We start from the raw sequence: 21,760 nt of genomic DNA, 5'->3' as shown, positions 1-21,760 counted from the left end.
TGTAAACTTTACCTAAATCCCATAATGGAAAAGTCTAATTACTATACATCCCTCATTGTACCAAAATTACCCGATTTCCCTTTTTTCAATTTTTTTGATACATTAGTGATGTATCTGATACATCAATTTATCTGTAGAATAATTAATGAAGATCATCTATTTATGGATAGTATCTTAATATAAGGTATGATTGGTTCTTTAAATCAATTACTGATCTAATTAATGGGATTAATTTGGTTTAAAAAAAATAACAGTTGTGTACATGAAGATTCAAGCCAAAAAATAGAGCATAAATTCGAACCAAATTCAATTTCAATTTTTTTTCAGTTTTGCTAATACATAAGTTATGTATCTGATACATCAACTTTAGATGTAGAATACTTAATGCATATCAGCTATTTATGGTTAGTATCTTAACGTAAGTTATGATTGGTTATTTAATTGAATCACTGATCTAATTAATGGGATTAATTTGTTTAAAAAAGCAACTGTTATGTTCATGAAGATTCAAGCCAAAAAACAGAGCATCGTCTCGAATGGAAAAAATAGAGCATCAATTCAAACTGAAGTCGATTTCAATTATTTTTTCAGTTTAACTGATACATAAGTTATGTATCTGATACATCAACTTTAGCTATAAAATAGTTAATGCACATCAGCTATTTATGGATAGTAGATTGAGATAAGGTATGATTGGCTCTTTATATCAATTACTAATCTAATTAATGAGATTAATTGGTTAAAGAAGGCAATAGTTATGTTCATGAATTTTGAAGTCAAAAATCAGAGCATCAACTCCAAGGAAAACAATAGAGCATCAATTCAAAACAAACTTCACATTTCATCAATTAATCGATATGAATATCCCGATACTACTAAGACATTCTAGAGTTTGGCAATCCGATGTTAGTTATGAACAATACAAAAGTGATGGAATCGTTGTCGGTGACAATATATCTTACTCAAATCTAAAAGCAGCAATCGCTGCTGAATTGAGTGTGGATGAATCAGAGAAAAATATTGAAATCTGATACATAGTTGAAGGTAACTCGTCGCCAATATATATTCGTAATGATATGGGTGTTAATCTTTGCATAGAGTTGAAGAAGAAAGAGCCTAGTTTCGTAAATTATCCCCTGTACATATCAAGCTCTGATATAAAAAGATGTGAGATAAAATTATTCAACAGTACATCTAGAGCAATCGTTTGTGCCGAATCAAATGCGAATGAGTCCCAAATTTTTAGTTTAGAAGAATCTGGTAATGTCGCAAATTGTTATATAGCAGAATTGGATTTGACGAACTACATAGCTGATACAAATGGTACGGAAGTGAAGGAGAATCAATTCTATAAGGACAAAGCAACTCTAGTTGACGTAATGGCCAAATACAAAATTAATAATGAATTAAATTTCAAGGTTAAAAGATCCGACAGTAAAAGGTATGCGCATATTCTGCATTTGGAAATTTTGGTTTTGGATATTATCAAATGGTATGTATCAGATACATATGAATGTGTGTATCTGATACATGCTTAAAAAAATTATTTTTTCCTGTCATGATACATCAAAACTCTATTTCTGTAACTCAGTTAAAAAATGATGGTAGTTATACTGTTAAAACATATTGTTGTCAGTATGTATCAGATTCATATGACTCTGTGTATCTGATGCATTTTTGTTTTTTATTCATGATACATACTAAGAAGTATGTATCAAGTACATGCGTTGACACACTTCCTATCAGAATGTCACTTTGTTTGGTGATATTATATATGAAAAAATGTTGGTATAATACATGTCATTTTTTTTTATAAAAATGCAGTTATGTGTTAGTATGCTTTTCAGACGGCTGTTGTTGGAGAATAAAAGCTTCATATTGGAAAAAATCCGATATATTCAAAGTTAGATATTTCAATAGTGAACATTCATGTGTACTGAGACATAGGATTTTCAACAAAGTTCATGCTACAAAGGCTTTTGTTAGTGCATTCACAGCACCTAAATTGGTTAATCATAAGAGAATTCTCACCCCTAATGATATACGAGAGGATATTAAATTAGCATATGGAATTGATATTACCTATCAACAGGCATGGCGTTCAAAAGAGCATGCTTTGGAGATGTTAAGGGGAAAACCTGCTGATGGATATAGACAGCTGCCTGTATAGATACATATGCTAAAAACCGTATATCCAAATTCGTACATAAGTATGCACAAGTCATCAATTGATGAGTTCATGTATTTGTTCATAGCGTTAAGGCCCTTGATGAGGGGGTTTCAGTTTTGTCGACCAGTAATTGTTGTTGCTGGTGCATATCTTGATGGACCTTATAAAGGGACATTTGTATCAGCTAGCACACTTGATAGGGCAGGTATTACTTTCTGATACTATTGCTTATTGAATAACATTGTGTCGTCTCATTTGTCACGTTTGTTGTGGATTTGATGAATTCTAATAACTATTGTATTGCTATTATTGATTTTTTAGATTGCATATTGCCGTTGGCGTATGGTGTTGTTGATACAAAAAATGATGCATCATGGACATGGTTTTTTCAGAATTTCAAGAATGCATTTGGTGAGAGGGACAATATGTATGTTGTTTTAGATAGGAATGAAAGCATAATCAAGAGTGTAAGCATGGTATTTCCCAATGTTCCTCATTTTGCATGCATATGAAATATATGAAAAAATGTGTGTACTAAATACAGAAGGAGCAAAGTTGTACTAAGTGAGATCTTCTATTCAATGGCCAAGGCATACTGAAAAGATGAAGTCGATAAATTAATGGCCAAAGTTGAAAGAATCGATCAACGGGTGGCACAATATTTAAAAAATATAAGATATGAAAAGTGGTCAAGGGTTCATGCCACTGTCAATAGGGGTAGAATGATGACTTTTAACATCGCAGAATGTATCAATAGATGTCTTGTTGAAGCATGAGAGCTGCCTATAATTGACTTTTTGGAGCAAACGAGAATGTTATTTGGTGCCTGGAACTGCAAAAATAGGGAAATAGTATCTTATATAAAACATACTTTGGATAGAAAATTCGAAGATATTCTAGTTTCAAACACGATCAAGTGTTCGAGAATGAAGGTACACGGCAGTTATTTTTAAGTAGATAAGTACTTGATACATAGTTATTCGATACATTAGTTAGGTATAACCTTTGATAATTATATACTGATACATCATTTCTTATACATCAGTTCTATTGTTGATACATCAGCTGTGATACATATGTGTGAAGTTTATTTCCTGCGGATTTTTGATACATCAGTTATGTATAAACTCTGCTAATTAAACACTGATACATAAATTCTGATACATCATATGTGTAAAGTTTGTTTCATGCAGTTTTTTAATACATTAGTTAGGTATAACCTATGCTAATTAAATACTGAAACATCAGTTCTGATACATCAGTTCTGTAATTGGTACATACTTTCTGATACATATATGTGAAATTTATTTCATGCTGGTTTTTGATTCATCAGCTATGTATACCATGTGCTAATTAACTAATAAAACATCAATTATGATACATAAGTTCTACAGTTGATACATAAGTTTCGATACATAAGTTCAAAATTTATTTCATGTTGGTTGTTGATTCATCAGCTATGTATACCATGTGCTAATTAACTAATGAAACATCAATTATGATACATAAGTTCTACAGTTGATACATAAGTTCTGATATATAAGTTCTACAGTTGATACATAAGTTCTGATACATATATGTGCAATTTGTTGCATCATCATTCAGGTATATCATGTGATGATTATATACTGAAACATCTGTTCTTATATATTAGATCTGTATTTGATACATGAGTTTTGATACATATATGTGAAGTTTATTTTCTGCAGTTTGTTGCTTCATCAGTTATGTATATCCTGTGATAATTATTACCCTTTTACATCAGTTCTGATACATAGTTGTGTATGTGATGCATAAGTATTGATACATATATTTGAAATTTAATTTCTGCAGGTTGTTGCTTCATCAGACTATCTTTATTCTGTTTACAAATTAGGTATAAGATACATTGTGTGTCTAGAAAGAAAAATATGCACTTGTGGTAGATTTCAACTAGACGAGATACCATGTCCACATGCAATTGCAGTGTTGAAGAGCAAGAACATTACTGACCTACACCCATACTGTTCTGATTACTACAAGCCAAAGGCGTTGGCAAATACTTATGAATTACCAATGGTTCTAATGCCAGATAAGAAAGACTGGTCTGCTCCGAAGGAAATTTTGAAAGAATTTGTCTTGCCACCTGTCACGACCAAAGCCTAGGGCCTAGACGTGACACGGCAAATGAGGAACCCGAAAGTACCTCAAACAAGCCTCTTAGCATTCTTTTAGCCTTTTATAGGTAATGATGATAAATAAACAAGCGGAAATTATAATAAATCTTCAACTTATATATGTCAAACAATACCTCTAACTATTTAATTTAACGGGGCTAAGACAAGTCCCTAGCTCACCCTCAATCATAATAGAAGAAATTTCATAGTAAAACGTCTTAACATATCATAAGTTAGAAATATAAAGGAGTATTGTTCCCGGAACATGGGAACTCACCAAAAGTAGTCTTCAGACGAAGTCTCAACTAGCCACGTGGAGGAGAACGAGGAAGAGCACTGATCCCTACATGGTGATATCATGTAGACAAAAGAGTATGCGTTAGTACTTTGAATGTACTAAGTATGTAAGGATGCATGAACATTAAGGAAACATTAAAACATTTATATAATATGGAACATAATTTAATGTATGCATAATAAATCATATATATATCCTTTAAAACATTTATTTTGTGGGAAATTAATCATAACCGACATTTAAGACCATGCGAGCTATTACATGGAATCCAACATAACCCCCTATGTTGGCCGAGGAGACTACTTGCCAGGTAGAACTCCGTCAACTTCATTCATTTCTTTAACTTTAACTTTAAGGGCCATTTATGGATCCATTAGCCTAAGCCTACAAGGGCTCCTATGTTGGCACATAGTTAATGAGACAAGGGGTTGCTACTAGGATTCCCTTACCGAATCCCACCTCAATGCCTCATTCGGTGCTAAGTCAATCCCACGGAATAGTTTAATACTTCAAAATATTCATAGCATATAACTTGAGAATTCAAACATCATATTCGGTAGAATAGCTCATTAAAACATTTGATAATTCAAATATGCAAGAATTTTCCTTATTGCATAAAGAATCCATGATTCATATCATTTCATCATTCTTTCATTTCATAAGACTCCCTTTTTGATCATAGATATTGCTTTCATAAACATTTATTTGGAGTCAAGTCAAACTTTATTAAAAATATAGTAAAACTAGGTGGGTTCAAATCACTTCAACTTGCAAATATGTATGTAAATAAATATACATAAATACTTTGAAATCCATTAATTAAAAATCATGCTTTAAACAACCCATCATGAATTTCAAGAACCTTTAAATAGATAATTAGAGGGTTTACTTGTAAATCATCAATTCATACATATGAAATTATGGTGCATCAAAATAGAGCAATAATCATTAGTTTAACCATGATTCATACTATTAAGTAAAAATAAGAATTAACATAAGAAAATATTACTTAAAATCAAGATATTTAATTGAAAGAGTTTTTGGACTACATGGGTGGAAGAACTCATGGATAAATACACACATAACTTAGAGTAGAGCTTAAAGAAAATAAATATAATTTATCATATAATCAAAATAATTTAGGCATGAGAGTGGAAGGAATACTCTCATTGAAGCCTTACATACCTGGAAACTGAAGCTTTAGTTGGTACCGAAAGACTTAATGAACACTCTTGAGTCCTAGCATCTCTCCTTACCGGAACGTTTTGTGTACTACCCGGAGTATATGAATCACCGAAATAGTATTTCTTCACTATTAAGAACTAAAACTATATTTGAGAATGTGTAAAGAAGTGTATAGAGAGAAGATTTGCTTGAGAAAGCTTGATGAATAAAATGAAGAAATAAGGTGGGTATTTATAGGTGGGAAAGAGGACCTAACAATAAATAAAATAATTAGAAAGAAAAATCTGAAAATTTAGTGGAATATATTGATGTCATGGATGATGTTAAATGGAAGACAATTTATGTCATGAGTGATGTCAAATGTATCTAGATCTTTCTATGGTAGGTGAAATGAGTTATCTTTGACAGAATACTCCTTTTGGGAGCTGCGTTTGAATACGATAAATTCCTTATTAGGATTTGGTGTATTCATAAGAATTGTAGATATGGAAGTCTAGTTTCATATCGTTCAAGAATCAACTAATTTGGATAAACCTACAGTGAGATATGATTTTTCTTCTATAAACACTCATTTCCGTCACAACATTCTACCTTACAAAAAAATTAATTTATTTGACCTACTTAACCTCCGAATCTTAAAATATAGTCTTCATGAAAGTTGTAGGTAATGATCTTGTGGTTACTCAAAAACTTGAATCACTCAATTTGGATATTCCTATGAAAAGTTATACCCAAAATACAGAGGCTGTATCATGTTTAGGCGAAAATTGAAACATTGTATACAACGTTTTTAGGGGATGTTACACCACCAATATACAAAAGGATGTCAGGAAGACCATAGAAAGAGAGAAAAAAGTTCTCTAGTGAGAAGATAACAAGTAGCACAAATTTTTGTGGACGTTGTGGCCACGAAGGCCACAACAGAAAGACTTGTAATTTCATTCCTAAATAGATATGATGTTTGTGGTATCTCGATATACATTCTATTTGAATAATATAATTACATCTATTTTTATATTTTATATTTGAGTTTGATACATGACATAAACATACAAATCTTTTTCAGTTGATATGTATCAAGATTAGTACATTCGATTCTTATACATTAAATATAATGTATCGGGATACTTAAATCAGTTACATTTAAAATGTTTACAATTGGTGAAAAACAAAATTGTACATTCTATTGCTACAATTTTTTTTAAAAAAAAATACACGACGTCCATCGGTTCTCCTTGACTAGGAAAAATAAAATCGCACATGGTTTTTTTTTGGATCGCTATTTTCCCAAACATAAACATTCTTGTCTTTTCGACAACCATAATTCCACAAGAGTTGTGGGTGATACATAAGATCTTATTTGATATAGGTTGTAGATGTACCATATGCAGTAAATCTTGATACATACGAATCTGATACATAAGCAACATGTATCATAAGCATTAAATCTTGAGACATGGAATTCTTATGCAAAAAATAAATGTATCGGAATCACTAAATGTTGACAAATGAGAATCTGATACATGTGCATGATGTATCAGAATCAATAAATCTTGATGCATGAAAATTTCATACACAAACAATATGTATCAGAATTCGCAAAATGTGACACTTATGAATATGATACTTGATACAAGTTTGATACTGTAGAATATGATACATAAACTTTGATTTTATATTCGAGTTTGACACCTGATAAAAACATACAAATCTTTTCAATTGATATATGGAAAGATTATAACATTTCAGTTGCTTACTGATTCTGATACATTACAGTTAATATATCAGATACATTAAAAATAGCAGATACATTTAAAATATTTACTATCACAAAAAAAACTATTGGACATCAATCAGTTCTCCTTGGCTTGGAGAGATATCTCTTCTAGGTTTTTTTGGATCGTCGTTATCGCTAACATAACTATCCATGGCCTTCTGACAACCATATCTCCACAAGAGTGCGGCATATCTTGAATGGAAGAATTCAGCGTTTAGTCCATTATTTGGAATAGAAATTCCATCATACGATATTCAGCAAAAATGGCCAAGAAAACTCCACAATCCCTGCAAAAAAAGTAATACACAAGTTTAAAAAAAGTAAAATTGACATATTAATGATTTAGGTATACATAATTGTTAATACTCACAAACTGTCACTTCCCTGTTGCGCAATTCCTTCAACGTATTCAACTGTAAATGGATGATGTGGTTCAAGCATGTTATCGGTTGATTTGTCCTTGTATGAATCAAGCGACGACCAATCAGTACGTTCGTTGTTGTCAAAGAAACCACTGTCTTGCAAGTATGTTGGTAGCATTACTGCTATCTTTTGGATCTCTAGGGAAGGGTTGCTACTTCTTCGTCTAGGCAATGAATCATACACACGTATCAACCTCTTTTTCAACACAACTACCGCAAGAACCCAATGAAAATCCCTGTCGCAGTTTATTGGAATGTATACCTCATCTACCAAATGTCAGGGCAACCCGGCTAGTATTGAGAAACCTCTTATTATGTTCTTCACAGATCTCTTGTGATGAGCTGTAACATTGGCCCTTGCCATATCTTCTTGGGTAGAAATGTCAGGTGGAATGTGATAGTAGCGTGTGTGTGCATATTTGATGTAAATTTTGAAAATGCAGTTTGTCATTGTGTATCAATACTGATTGCTCAACTGCATCTTTGATTTCTTTCGAAGGTATTAAAATATTACATTGATATGCTGCACAGTTTAAGAAAGTATTAGTTATATAATAACAAACATCATGTATCAGATTATGTATGTATCAGATACATTAATCTGTATGTATCAGATAGTAAGTAGGACTTGTATCATATTCTTTATGATGAATTTTTTACCTCATCGTTCCAGCATCTGTTCGGCTGTGACATTAGGTAGAACCAGTTCTTATCTTTAGGAAATGCCACTATAAAGTCTATTTTTTAAAGACGAATAAAGAGCACTTAGATCTGTAATGATCCTCCCTCGATTTCCTGAATGGAAGCTTGTAGTTAAATAACAAAATAAATATAATACACAACTTGTATGGATATAAGTTGTATATATCATACTTACTTATTGCCATGCGATTTTAGTAGTCCTTTATCTATCCATTGAGAGTAGTCTGTGAAAAGCTCGGATGAAAGATGATAGCATATACCAAAACCTTTGAAAGGGTGTGTCTGATGCATAACAGATGACAATTTTTCCTTACCCTTTTCACTCGATCCAAAGTTTGAAAGATACGGCGATTGTAAGATCTTCGAAGGAATCCTGCTTTTTTGAAATGGTATCTTCGCATCGTCAGACAATACATTGGGTTTTGATGGAAAAGTGGTTGGTAGCTGGCTATCGCGTAATAGACATTCATCCTGAACTACTTGCTCATGACTAACAGCGGTCAATGGCATGGCTGGTAATAGAAGTCCGTATATTAGAGCATCTATCACATCCAGAGTTTTGGTCAAAAACGGTGCTGAAGTATTGGATTTCGATGTGCTTGGTTTGATTTTTTCTTTTTTAATCTCCTCAACTTGCTCTTCTACTTTGTCAGTTTTATCAACGGCTATTCTTCCATCTTTCTTTGCAGTGTTCTACATGTAATGTATAACGTCATTACAAAATTTATTAATGTTGACTTTATCTCAATAATGTATCTAATACATTACCTGTAATGTATCAGAATTAGCAATAAGCTGATCAGTATCTGCTCTTTGTGGTTCCATTTGGTGTACTGATACATCTTTTAATTGTGGTGTAAAAATTAATATTTTCGGTTCCTACAAATGTTAAAAATCAATTACTAAATAAAAAAACTGCTGATATCATACATTATCTTAATTAAATTTTATACTGATACATTACTTTTAATGTATCTGATGACATATGCTGATCAAATAATTCTACATCATCTGCTACAATGTTATGTTCTGATACATCATCCACCTTTTGTATCTTGACGGATGGTTCATCTTTCTGGAAACATAATAACATTTACTTATGATATATATATATACTAAATGTCTAGATATCTATATATTTAAAGAGGTTGAGCTTATCTAATATATATATAGCATCAGATTAGTTATCAATTTGTTTCTAATAAATTACCTTTAATGTATCAGAAGAAACATGCTTATCAAATGATTCTGGAACATCTGATGAAATATTTTGTTCTGATATATTGTCCACCTATTTTTTCATGGTGGATGGTTCAGGTCCCTGAAAAAATAATAACATTTACATATGATACATGACAATGAAATGTATCCATAAGTTTAAAGGCATAAATATCAAATATTACGTGATGTATGTACCTTAATATCTTCCTGGACATTAGATTGGTCATTTTGTTAGGGTGGGTCAGATTTATTTACAAAATTGTGCACCTCCTATCCAGTAGGTGTTTGTTGTTGTTCAACCACATAGAATGTTTGATCAAAATCATTTGTTTTAAGTTAAGATGATGTGCCAGTCATTCGGTTCGCTATACTGTCGATGGCTTTCAAAAGATCAATATGATTTGAATCAATTTTATCCTCCAAAAGCTTGAACTTTCGGTCAACCTTGATACAGGTATATGAAAAATCAGAATGTATCACCTAATTAAAAGTATATTGTATGTGATACATCTTAAAGTAATAACTTACGTATCTCTTTAGAGACTTCTTTATGAACTTCTTCAATGCTTTGAATTGCATATGAACAATTTGATCCGAATGACCGGAAGATTCACCTCCTACCGCTGACTTCGCCGCTGGTACATTGTCAGGAGAAACAGGCTTTTCTGATTCATTTGGTGGTATGAAATCCTTATGTATGTTGGCTGTTTCTACTTGAATTGGCTCTTTAGTAGGGGAAGTCTTCATTCTTTTGGAAGGATGTGGAGAAGCTGTATCAGCGACATGACTGAATCTTTTTAATAATTTTGTGGGTGGTGTTGTTGAAAAGTCCTCAAATCCGGAGACTTCATGAGGTTTTCTAAAATTGACCTTGGCAGCTGATGTTGAAGCTTCAGGTTTCTGTTGACTGCCATGAATGATAATAGATTCCATTTCATGTTGAGATTGGACAATGTTGGAGCATTGATACTGCAAAAAAGATTGATTGCTTGTCAGAAAATAAGTGAATAATTGATACATGTTAATTTTGATACATAAACATGATGTATCAGAAACATTAATCCTTGATACATGAGAAACTGATAGAAAAACAACATTATCTGAAGTAGTAGAATCTGATACATAAATGCAGATGTATCATGAGATGTAATTCTTGATACATTATAATTTGATACATAAGATAGAGTTTTCATGAGCTGTAAATACTGATAAATGAGTTTCTGCTACATATAATTATATGTATCAGAAAGGTTATAGCTTGATACATTTTCATTTGATACATAAAGTAGATGTATCAGATATATTATATCTTGATACATTTATAACCTGATACATAAATATAGCAGCTGATACATCTACATTATGAATCAAATTATATTGTATCAAGGTCATGAATATATAATGTATCTTAGATGTTATGTATAATGAATCAGTGCATAAACGAATAATCTTAAATGCATGTACCTCACTGAAGATGGTAGACATGAAGGTCTCAAATTTTGGCTTCACGGCAACAACACGCCAGTTAAGAATTTTGAGAATTTTATTACCCACTCTTACAACAATTTCAGAGGGTACTTGAGATGCACATTCATATATCCATGCATTCAGAGCGTATGGCATGCCGCCTAGATGATACATTTGTTTAGCATTTGAAAACTCCTGTCGCATTTCTTTTATCAATTTGGAAAATGCTATTTTCCCCCATGGGTATTTTTCACACCTACCATCTTCTATCATCTTAAATTCATCAACAGATATAGGTGCATCACCTAGTTGAGAAAAAATAAAAGTGTGGATGAAGTAGAGAATGGCCATCTGAACAGCGTCTTCGTTTGTTTTCCATCCTCCAACCAGAAAATGCTCAACGAAACGAGCTTTGTTGACTCCATTTTTGGCACCAGGAAAATATAAAGATAATAATCTACTTGTTGGATCATCAGAGTACCGAAAGTCATTGATATTACCGGTACATCGCAAACCAGTAATGATAGCAAAATTATTTATTGTAAATCGTAGTATATTACCCTGCACGTGACGAATGTGCAATTCTTCTTTGTTTTTTTGCTCTACCTCAAGAAGTAAGAGGCATTTGATGATTTGCCCTTGAAAATTGCAGTTTGGCATATCTAAGTAGTGACCAAATATGAATTGCCTAGATAACTTTATACCTTCTTCACCTATTGATGATTCAAAATCATCATGAAAATTAGCCCTATATGCCGTGCCGAATCTCAATGGGTAGGACAGGATCTTCTTAATGACGTATTTCATTTCCTGCATTGACATGAAAATAGTTAAATACAACTTGAACTTTATACATAAATACGATGTATCATATGCATTAAAATATCTGATACATAAGATGAGATTCTGATACATACAGAAGATGTATCAGAAGCAGTAAGGCTTTATAAATTATAATCTGATACATAAATGTAGATGTATCAGAATCATTAAAACTTGATACAATAGAAACTGACACTTAAACACGATGTATCAGAAATAGTAAATCTCCAAAAAAATTGCATTTTAAAAAAAACACTATGTATCAGAAGAGATAGCGCTTGATACATGATAAGCTGATACATAAACGATATGTATCAGAATCAAAAAACCTTCACAAAATTTTCATTAAAAAAAACCCTTAATTGAACCCATACCTTTGGGAGAATAGGGCATGTTGTAACCCCTTCAATCTTGTTGTCTATTTCTTTGGGTGCATGTTTAACTGTAGCTTTCGACTTCAATTTCTCACGTAGCTTATCCATCACTATTGGATCGTTACGATGTTTGGATCTAACCTCGTCGTAACCTTCCCAAGACGAATCAGAACCAGGTAAAACAAGAATTCCTTGATTTTTATTGGACTGTTTGAGACCATGAACGGATGTCATATGTATCATTGAAGGTATGAGATACAAAAACAGAAAGATTTACAGAAGAGAGCAAATGATAACAATTTTATAAGATTTTTCAAAGATTTACAGAAGAAATCAAACGATACAAATTTTAGAAGAAATCAGATTGAATGAGGATGAAGTGAAATTCCATATAAGGAAAGATTAACATATATCTTAGTTAGAACCTTGAAATTGAGTAACAGATGTACTCATAAATTTAAAATCTCAAAAACTGTTGAAGAGGAGCGAATTAAGGCGAGCAAATTAGGGCGAGGATGTAGGAGGAGGCGTGATGTATCAGTGAGGGAGGGAGAGTTAAAGGAAAAAAAGGGATTTTGGAAATTTTTTGGTTTAATAGGGAATAAAAGTAAATATGGCATCATAATATGTGTAAAAGGGTAATTTACCCTAAAAATACATCAGCTAAGACCCATATGCTTTGGCATTCTCAAATTATAATCCTTCATTCTATAGTAATAAACTTTCCCTTTATAACACCGGTACTCGTATCAATGCCCGTCACACCATTGATATGAGACCCCCATCTTTCATCCTTACCCGTTATCTATTTTAATTTTTAATCTTTAATTAGAAAAATATCCTTCAATGAAATTTAAAAGTCTTAACATACCTCGAATGTCGAACACGTGTCACAAATCCTCAAGATTTTGCCTTTCCTTTTTGCAAGGTCTCAGAACGTTTCAAATCTATCAAAAATGTATTATTCATAAGTAAATGAATCTGTAGACACCCATATTACTATATGTATAGTCTAGACCCAAAAACTCACCCTAAATCTATAATTAATTACCTAAATTTCAAGCCTATGGTTAACTCTAAATTCCTCCAATACCATAGATATGATGATATTCATATAATAAAATATATCTAACATTTAATTACCTATCTTAATATACCAAACTTAAATCATAATGTGATAATAATATGAAAAAATAAACTAAATTACGAACCTCTCACAAAAAAACCACAATCTAATAACCTCAAAATTCTACGCCCTATATCCTTATATCAATTCTAATCATTACCCACACATAATTATTATCACATATAATTTCCCATTTAAAATAAAAATGAACACAAATTGAAAACCACGTGCACAACAACTTCCAATTCAATTTTTGTTTCTTCCTTTCTTCAGTTCAACATAATGATACACTATATTTTGAGTCTTTTTTCCATTGTTTCACCATACCTTGTTAACAGTAAGTAATACTCTCTAGTCTCTATTCATATATAAAATTTACACGTTGCAGCAACAAGAAAATTCCACATAGAATCTTTTCTTTCCCTAAACCCAACTCCCAAATACTAATCATTAGTCCTCAATTAGCAACAATCATGCGTGCAGCAACATCCATTTAAGGATTTTAATTCTTTTCACATCCAAATATAATACCCCTATCTTCTAAGAACATATACCTACTAATTTATTATGCCCTCAATGGATTAAGATTTTAAAACTCTCACCTGGATGCACTGCTTCTCTGTCAAGAAGTTCACATTCTCTAGATTCTACTATAAATCAGGTAGTGCGGATGAAAAAAAGATGCCGCAGGTAAGTTTCTCGTCCTTATTTTTTTTACTTTGCAGATTATAAAATACTACTCTTATTTTATCCAATCTAATTATATGAAATTAAGGAGCAGTGGGTATGACCCACTTTTAACTTAGAAAACTATTGTCTTCCATTAATAATTAATTATAAAAATTTAAATCACCACATAAATTAATGATTTAAAAGAATACCCTTCAATTAAATAACCATAGTTAAATAAATAGCTCAAATTTTTTGCTTAAGATTTTATGGGAAAAGTCAAATAGTTTTAGTATTCAAAACGACCTAACGGATCGATACAGTATCAGTTATTATTTATCAATAAACAATAAATAAAAAGATTAATTTGTATTTATTTGAAAGATGAATTCATTATTACCTAAATACTAGTATATGAAAATGTGAAAAAATATTTCTTTTAAATGGAAAATCAACTCAATACGTGACAAAATACTGAGTTAATTATTTAAGCTTGTAGTCCTTTTCATAATAGAAGAAAAAGTCTATAAATTACTGTTTTCATTAGCATAAAATATAATTATATAGTCAAGAAAGAACAAAAATTGTCTCATTCTAATATTATTTGGGAATAGAATTTTAATACTACTAGAACTTGATTGTTTCTTCTTTTTGATTTTAATACGATTAGAAAAAGTCAACAAATTCATGGAAGAACTTTGGTCCCTTCGTGTGTTGTAGAGTCGATTTCTTATATAGCCATTTTAACTGATAGTTATTATTTTAAAAATATATATTTTTTGTAATTTTAATTTTTCTTAATATAAAAATAATTTTTTTAGATAATTATTATTAATTGAATGATCACTTGAAAAATTTATTATATACTATATTGAAAATTCAAAAAGTCAAATACATAAGTTGTTGAAATATTGCATTCGCCTCTGCTCGATCAATATAAAATCATTCTTATCGATAAAGGAAAAATTTGTCTCATCTTAATATTTTTTTAAGGAAAAATCTAGTTGCTTGTGTACATATTGTAATATAATGATCTTATAAATCAATTGAAATGTCACTACCTCCCTTAGATATTTAAGCAACAACAATGAGAATCTAATCGTATCCCTAATAGTATATTAAAATGAATTTGAAATCCTTGTCAATATCTTTTGATCAAGTGAGTTCGAGTCACATTGAGCTTGTACGTTAAATATTATTTTTTTTTCAATTTAAAATAGCAATTTGTCATGTACATTTAATGACAAACACATAGTAGGAATAAAGACAATAATAAAAAGAGCTTGAGAGATTTCTTGCTCACATTGTTGAACATTTAATGAACTTGATCTCTTGCAAAGTTGTCACAAGCTAATGGACCAGATAGACAGTGTGATAAATACACTTCTGTCTATCCAAAGTTTTTGCTGTTCGGTTTTCCGTCGGATATTCGGAGTCTCTGAAGCTCCGATTAAATTTGAATCATGTACTGCATGACTCATTTAGGGGTGACGCTCCCAACAAAATATTCTCGATACCCATAATTTAAACATGAGACCTCTGATTAAGAAATAAAACAGTCCCATCACTGTACCCATAGTGGTCTGTCGGTCCAAGTTGTCACAAGCTTAGATAGATACAATGCGAAAAGAAAAAAAAAAGTGCTTTAAAATTCACAATTACAATTAATAATTTATAAGTTGGTTTTTTTTTTTTAACTTTGATTTTAGTGCTGAGAGTTCAATTTTCATCTTATAATCTCTCTTCCTTCATTTTCTCTTCCTCTATCCTCGATGTAATAAAAAGAGTAGAATTTATTTTTTATTTTATTTTTTTAATTTACTCTTCTTCTTTTTTTAAGTTGTAATGTTTGATTGAACATGAAGTTTAAAAAAGAAAGATAATTTTTTGATGCATATCAAAAGTAACCTTAGAACTTACTCCTTCTATTTTAATTTGTTTGTCTTAGTTTCATTTTTAGTTTGTTTAAAAAATAATGTGTTTTTTTTTTCTTTTTGACAACTCTTTTATTCTAATTTTTCACAAAACATGTTGAAGATCACAAGACTAGAGGACACTTTTATACATTCTACATATTTTTGGTTTGAGACCATAAAATTTTAAAGTACATTTTACTTTCTTAAACTCCATTTCAAATCAAAATCAGACAAATAAATTAAAACGGGGTATGATTTTAAGAGGTCATTTGATAGAGTGTATTAAGATTAGTATTGAATATAGTGTATTGGTAATATTTGGATTAGTAATGCAATTATATTTAGGTTAGCTATGTTGACATTATTTCTTATTCATTGTTTGATTTGATGTATTAAAAATAACAGACATAGCATAGTGTCTAAAATAAATTATTTGTTTATCAAAAATACTCTTTTCATTCTTTAGCTTTGTAAAATTTTAGGGACAATTGCGTCTTTAAGCATGCTTATGCATGTATTAAAAACTCTTTTATTGTTAATATCATAATTTGCTATGTATTATTTATACATAGAATAAACCAAACCAAGTGTATAGCTAATACAAATTTGTACCAAATAAAAAAATTAGTAATATTAAAACTAATTATTGGTGAATATATATACCATTAATTACAGTTGACAATAAAATTGACAAAAATGGATAAATAAATATTCATGTTGAGGGACACATATCTTGCTCTCTTTAAGAAGATTCTAGCCCACGGTAATATTATTTTTTTCGATTCAACAATATAACTGATCTTGACTTGTCTCCTTCAGGATACAACTGCCCGATAATGGCGTATAAATCAAACAAATGCGAATTAGTTAAAGAATCTAAAACTCCACCAAAAGAACACATTCTTTCAAACATAAAATTACTTTCTTTTGTAGAGTGAATAAGTTGGAGACTTAGAGCCTGTTTGAATTGACTTATTTTAAGTATTTTTAAGCCATAATAATTTTAAAGCACTTTGATTGACTTATAAGTTGATGAAAACAGCTTATAATTTATTTTCAACTTTTTTTAATGTTTGACTGATCAACTTAAAGTCAATTTGTACTTAAAATAAGCCCAAAAAAATAAATTGACATGTTTGGCTAAGCTTATCTAAAACAGCTTATCAGCTTTTAAGTTATTTTAGATAAGCTAAATCAAACAGACTTTTATAAGTCAGAATAAGCTAATAGTCATAAATTAGAATTCTAACTTATAGTTTAAGCCCATCCAAACCGAATTTTAGAATATTTTTCTTTCTTTCACTGCTCCAACATCACTATACTTTACGGTATTTTTCCACACTTCACATAATTCTCCTGCTTCCACACAAAGAAAGAAATTCACTACTTATAGGCCTAGAATTCTTTCATAGATTAAATAGCAACGTAATTGAATAATAATATTGTAGAACATGAGTTGGTGAGTAATTATGACAGATCATGATATTAGTAGTTATCATAAGTTACACCAAAAAATATAACCGCCATATTGCTAATTTATATTCACTAACATGAAAATTTTATGAACTTTGATATTATAATTTTAATATTAAAATATACATGCTCCAACACTAATACATACATTATTTTTTTCGTGATCAGTGGATTGATTGCCTAAGTTTTTTATCTTATTAATAAGAATTCAATTGCCCAAAATTGGATTTTTCATATTATAATCTATTCTCTTATTTTCTTTGTCCCTACCCATATATTGGAGGGCCAAGAAAGAAACGTATAATAGTTTCTCCGCCTCATATTAGTTGTTATGTATATTAAAAATACTTGTATCAAAATAATTGTCAATTTAAACAATCAAGAGAGAATTAATTATATTTTTTAATTTTACATTTATCATTAATTATTTTAGAATTAAAAATCACATAAATAAATAAAAATTAAAGAATTAATAAAAAAATATATTAGTCAAATAATATTTTTATTTAATTTTTTAAAAAAAATTATATAGAATTTTATCATAATAATTAAAAAGGAATGGAGAGAGTAGGTACTAAAGGGAGTCACACACATGGAATAGGATAAAAGACAAGAAGAGAAGGTTAAAAGAGGCAGAAAAAAAGAGAATATTTTGCAGAAAAAGGGGTGTACCAAAAAAGACTACTTTTAAGTTTTAATTAACCACTTGTTTCCCATTACAATACAAACTACCTTTTCTCATTTATTACTCTTTTTATAGTATTTATTATCTCATCCATATATTCAATTTATTGTCTCCCTATCTAACCTCTTTATCACAAGTATTGATTGCAAAAAGTTCCAACCTTTAATTAGTTGTATCCACAAATTTCCTAATTGTTGAGTTACTTTCTTACCCTTCTTTCTCTTCACTATTCTCATGCATACCACATTTGTAACCAAAAAATAAATAAATAATGACAGCGATGTTGGAGTAAGCTTATGTACGTCTCGACTATTTTATCGAATAGTTATTATCTTTTAACACATTTGAAAATTTCCAATTTTTCAAGCTTAAGCAGGAGTGTTTGATTAAGAGTTTGCAAAAAATTGAGTTGCAAATTAAATTTAAATTTCTGCATTATCTTTAAACGATCATTTTAATGGTCATTATATATAATCAAATTGAGCAAAGTTAATACAAAATATTTAATATGTTAGATACCTTTTATGTAGGGTTAATGATGAACTATTATTTGCTATTTCTTTGATATATTAGAACAGATTGTTGAATAATGAATATACTTACACCTCACGCTTCGAAGAATCCATTACATTATTCGTGTTGTAGTATTTTTTGTAAGAGTTTCAACGTCAAACACTCTCAAGCAAATTAAAAAATTCAAATAATCAATCAACTATCTCAATAAAGAAAGCGGAGAAATTCTTAAATTATAAAAAGTACTATTTCTGTCTCATATTAGATGACACTTCTAATTTTATACGGTGATTAAGAAATCATTAATACATTGAAAGGCTTTACCATTTTTTTCTTTATTTATATCAATGAAATATACATAGAGTATAAAAATAACTAGTATTGAAAATTATTTATATTCAAAAGACCATATTAATTTTAGGAGTAAAATAAGAAAAATTAATTAATTTTATCTTAATTTAATAAATAATTAATTAATTTTAAATAAATATTTTTATTAAAATGTCAAGTGACTGAGGGAGTAGTAGTAAAAGGGTGATTTGTTGTATACTGATAAAGTCATAATAATAACTTGTGTCCAATATTTGCCTTTTACTTCACACTATGTCCACCACATCACTTTTCATCAACTATTAATTTAATAAATACATATCTTCATCCCCCCCGCCCCTCCAATTCTCTTTCTTTTTTTCATCCACAAATGAATAACTCCGCCACCACCGCCGTTAAACGCCACAAAAACCACCACCACCGCCGGCACAACGGTGATCATCAGTCCTTGATCCCTGGACTTCCCGATGATATTGCTCAAATTTGTTTAAATCAAGTAAAACCTTCTACACTTTTCTTCATTTGCCATTCATGGCGTAACCTTATCTACTCACCTTCTTTTCCTCCATTTTTATCTGTATACGCCTTATTGTTAGCTACAAACGAAACAAAAAACTCAGCGAATTTTACTGATTCTGTACAATTTGCTAGTTTCGATCCAATTTCATCGAAATGGCAGCTTCTTCCTCCTCCGCCACCAGATCCGCCACTTCGCTTCCTCGTTAAACATCCTTCGTTTATCTCCAGAAACCTTCCGATTCAATCGGTAAGTGTTTCCGGCAACTTAATTCTCCTCGCTGCAACTGCCGATCAGTTCCTCCCGGCGATTTCTCGTCCGTTGATTTTCAATCCGACGACGAAACAATGGAGCTACGGTCCCCGTCTCGCTGCACCCCGCCGGTGGTGCGCGGCGGGCGCGTTAGGCAACGTGGTTTATGTAGCGAGTGGGGTTGGGTCCCATTACAACGTCCAGGTAGCTCGATCAGTTGTAAAATGGGACCTCGATAACAGTAGTGGGCCCAATTCAGTATGGGAGGAAATAAGTGGGTTAAAAGACGGGAAATTCAGTAGAGAAGCAATTGAAGCTATTGGATGGAAAGGAAAATTATGTATGGTGAATGTGAAAGGTGATGCTGCTAAACAAGGGATAATTTATAATGTCGGAATGGACACGTGGCAAGAGATGTCAGAGGGGATGTTAGTAGGGTGGAGGGGTCCGGTGGCGGCGATGGCGGAGGAGACACTTTATATGGTGGATGAATCTAAAGGAGTTTTGAGAAGATATGATGAGGAGAGGGATATTTGGGTGGAGATATTGGAGAATGAAATGCTTAAAGGTGCGGAATATGTAGCGGCAGCCGGTGGTAGAGTTTGCGTGGTTGGTGGCGGCAGTACTGGGATAGTGGTGGTGGATGTGGTGGCTGAGCCGCCGAGGTTGGTGGTGGTTGAAACTCCGGTAGGGTTTAAGGTTTTGAATATACATGTTTTGCCGAGGATGAGTCATTGAACCAACATCGTTGCGATGCAGTGGTAAAACTGTTTCACCCTTAATCAGAAATCTCATGTTCGAATTCTAAGTCTGAAAAAAATCCTGATGAGAGTGTCACCCTCAAATAGATCCTGCAATGAGCGATCCGAATTTAGTTAGGACTCGACGGGCTTCAGACACCGAATGAAAAATAAAAAAAAAAGGATGAGACATTGATAATATTTCTCAAATTTTGTATTTTTTTCTCCGAAATAAGAAAAGTATACCTAGTACACATGCGTTTTACGTGGCGTCCTATGCAGTAATTTGTGTGAGATATATTCAAATTGATTTGTATTATACCATATGGAATGTGTGTGTTTGTTTATTCAATTTTATACAAATTTTACTTATTTATACCAAAAATCGAAAGACATAAATATTAACTGAATCCAATTATAAAATAATAAACACGTTTACGTATGATATCTTTGCATCATTTGTGTATATGTATATACATACAAATTCCACCATGAGCACTCTAAGAGCTAACATGATTTTATGCTAAAAGAAGAATCTCAAAAGTTGATGGATAATCCAAGTAGAGTTGAATTTGATAGGACCAAATGCATGTGGTTAAGGGGTCGTTTGTTCAAAAGGAGGATTATATTTTATTTTGATTATAATTAGGATTATCTATTCCACCTTATACAGGACATATATTCCCAAAATAGTGGGACATATATTCAACCCTCCATGATTTTACAACTACTAATTAATGAGTCTTAATAATTAAAATTTATAAAAAAAAAATTAATAATATCATTAAAAAGTATATTTAAAAATCTCTACAAAAATGATATGCAGTTCATCACTATTATATTTTATTCATTTTTTTTGCTAATTGCTATTATTATTATCCATCATTTTCAATTATCACCATCATAAGTCACAACCATAGCTGACCCATTGAAATGCAACTAAGT

At 31.1% G+C, this 21,760-nt stretch overlaps 2 protein-coding genes and 1 pseudogene across 2 annotated transcripts; 2 read left to right on the top strand and 1 right to left on the bottom strand.

The window, feature by feature from the left end:
• The first annotated feature begins 857 nt into the window (after positions 1 to 857).
• LOC129890169 (uncharacterized) lies at positions 858 to 2,682 on the top strand (annotated as a pseudogene).
• A 5,118-nt stretch (positions 2,683 to 7,800) lies between these two features.
• Positions 7,801 to 11,749, bottom strand: LOC129890167 (uncharacterized). Its single transcript, XM_055965721.1, has 8 exons — positions 11,396 to 11,749; positions 10,553 to 10,900; positions 9,921 to 10,001; positions 9,675 to 9,785; positions 9,479 to 9,589; positions 8,886 to 9,403; positions 7,957 to 8,244; positions 7,801 to 7,873 (listed from the first exon to the last, which is right to left on the bottom strand). Exons 1-8 carry the CDS (start codon positions 11,747 to 11,749, stop codon positions 7,801 to 7,803), a joined length of 1,884 nt encoding a protein of 627 aa, XP_055821696.1.
• Positions 11,750 to 19,546: 7,797 nt separating this feature from the next.
• On the top strand, positions 19,547 to 21,190 carry LOC129890356 (F-box/kelch-repeat protein SKIP25-like). The gene has a single exon (XM_055965914.1). The coding sequence runs from the start codon at positions 19,677 to 19,679 to the stop codon at positions 20,811 to 20,813; it is 1,137 nt and encodes a 378-aa protein (XP_055821889.1). The 5' UTR covers positions 19,547 to 19,676; the 3' UTR covers positions 20,814 to 21,190.
• Positions 21,191 to 21,760: the final 570 nt, after the last annotated feature.

This window comes from Solanum dulcamara, chromosome 5 (genome assembly GCF_947179165.1).
Source record: "Solanum dulcamara chromosome 5, daSolDulc1.2, whole genome shotgun sequence".
NCBI lineage: Eukaryota > Viridiplantae > Streptophyta > Magnoliopsida > Solanales > Solanaceae > Solanum > Solanum dulcamara.
The sequence above is the reverse complement of the archived record's forward strand: the minus strand, read 5'-3'. Positions and strand labels throughout refer to the sequence as shown.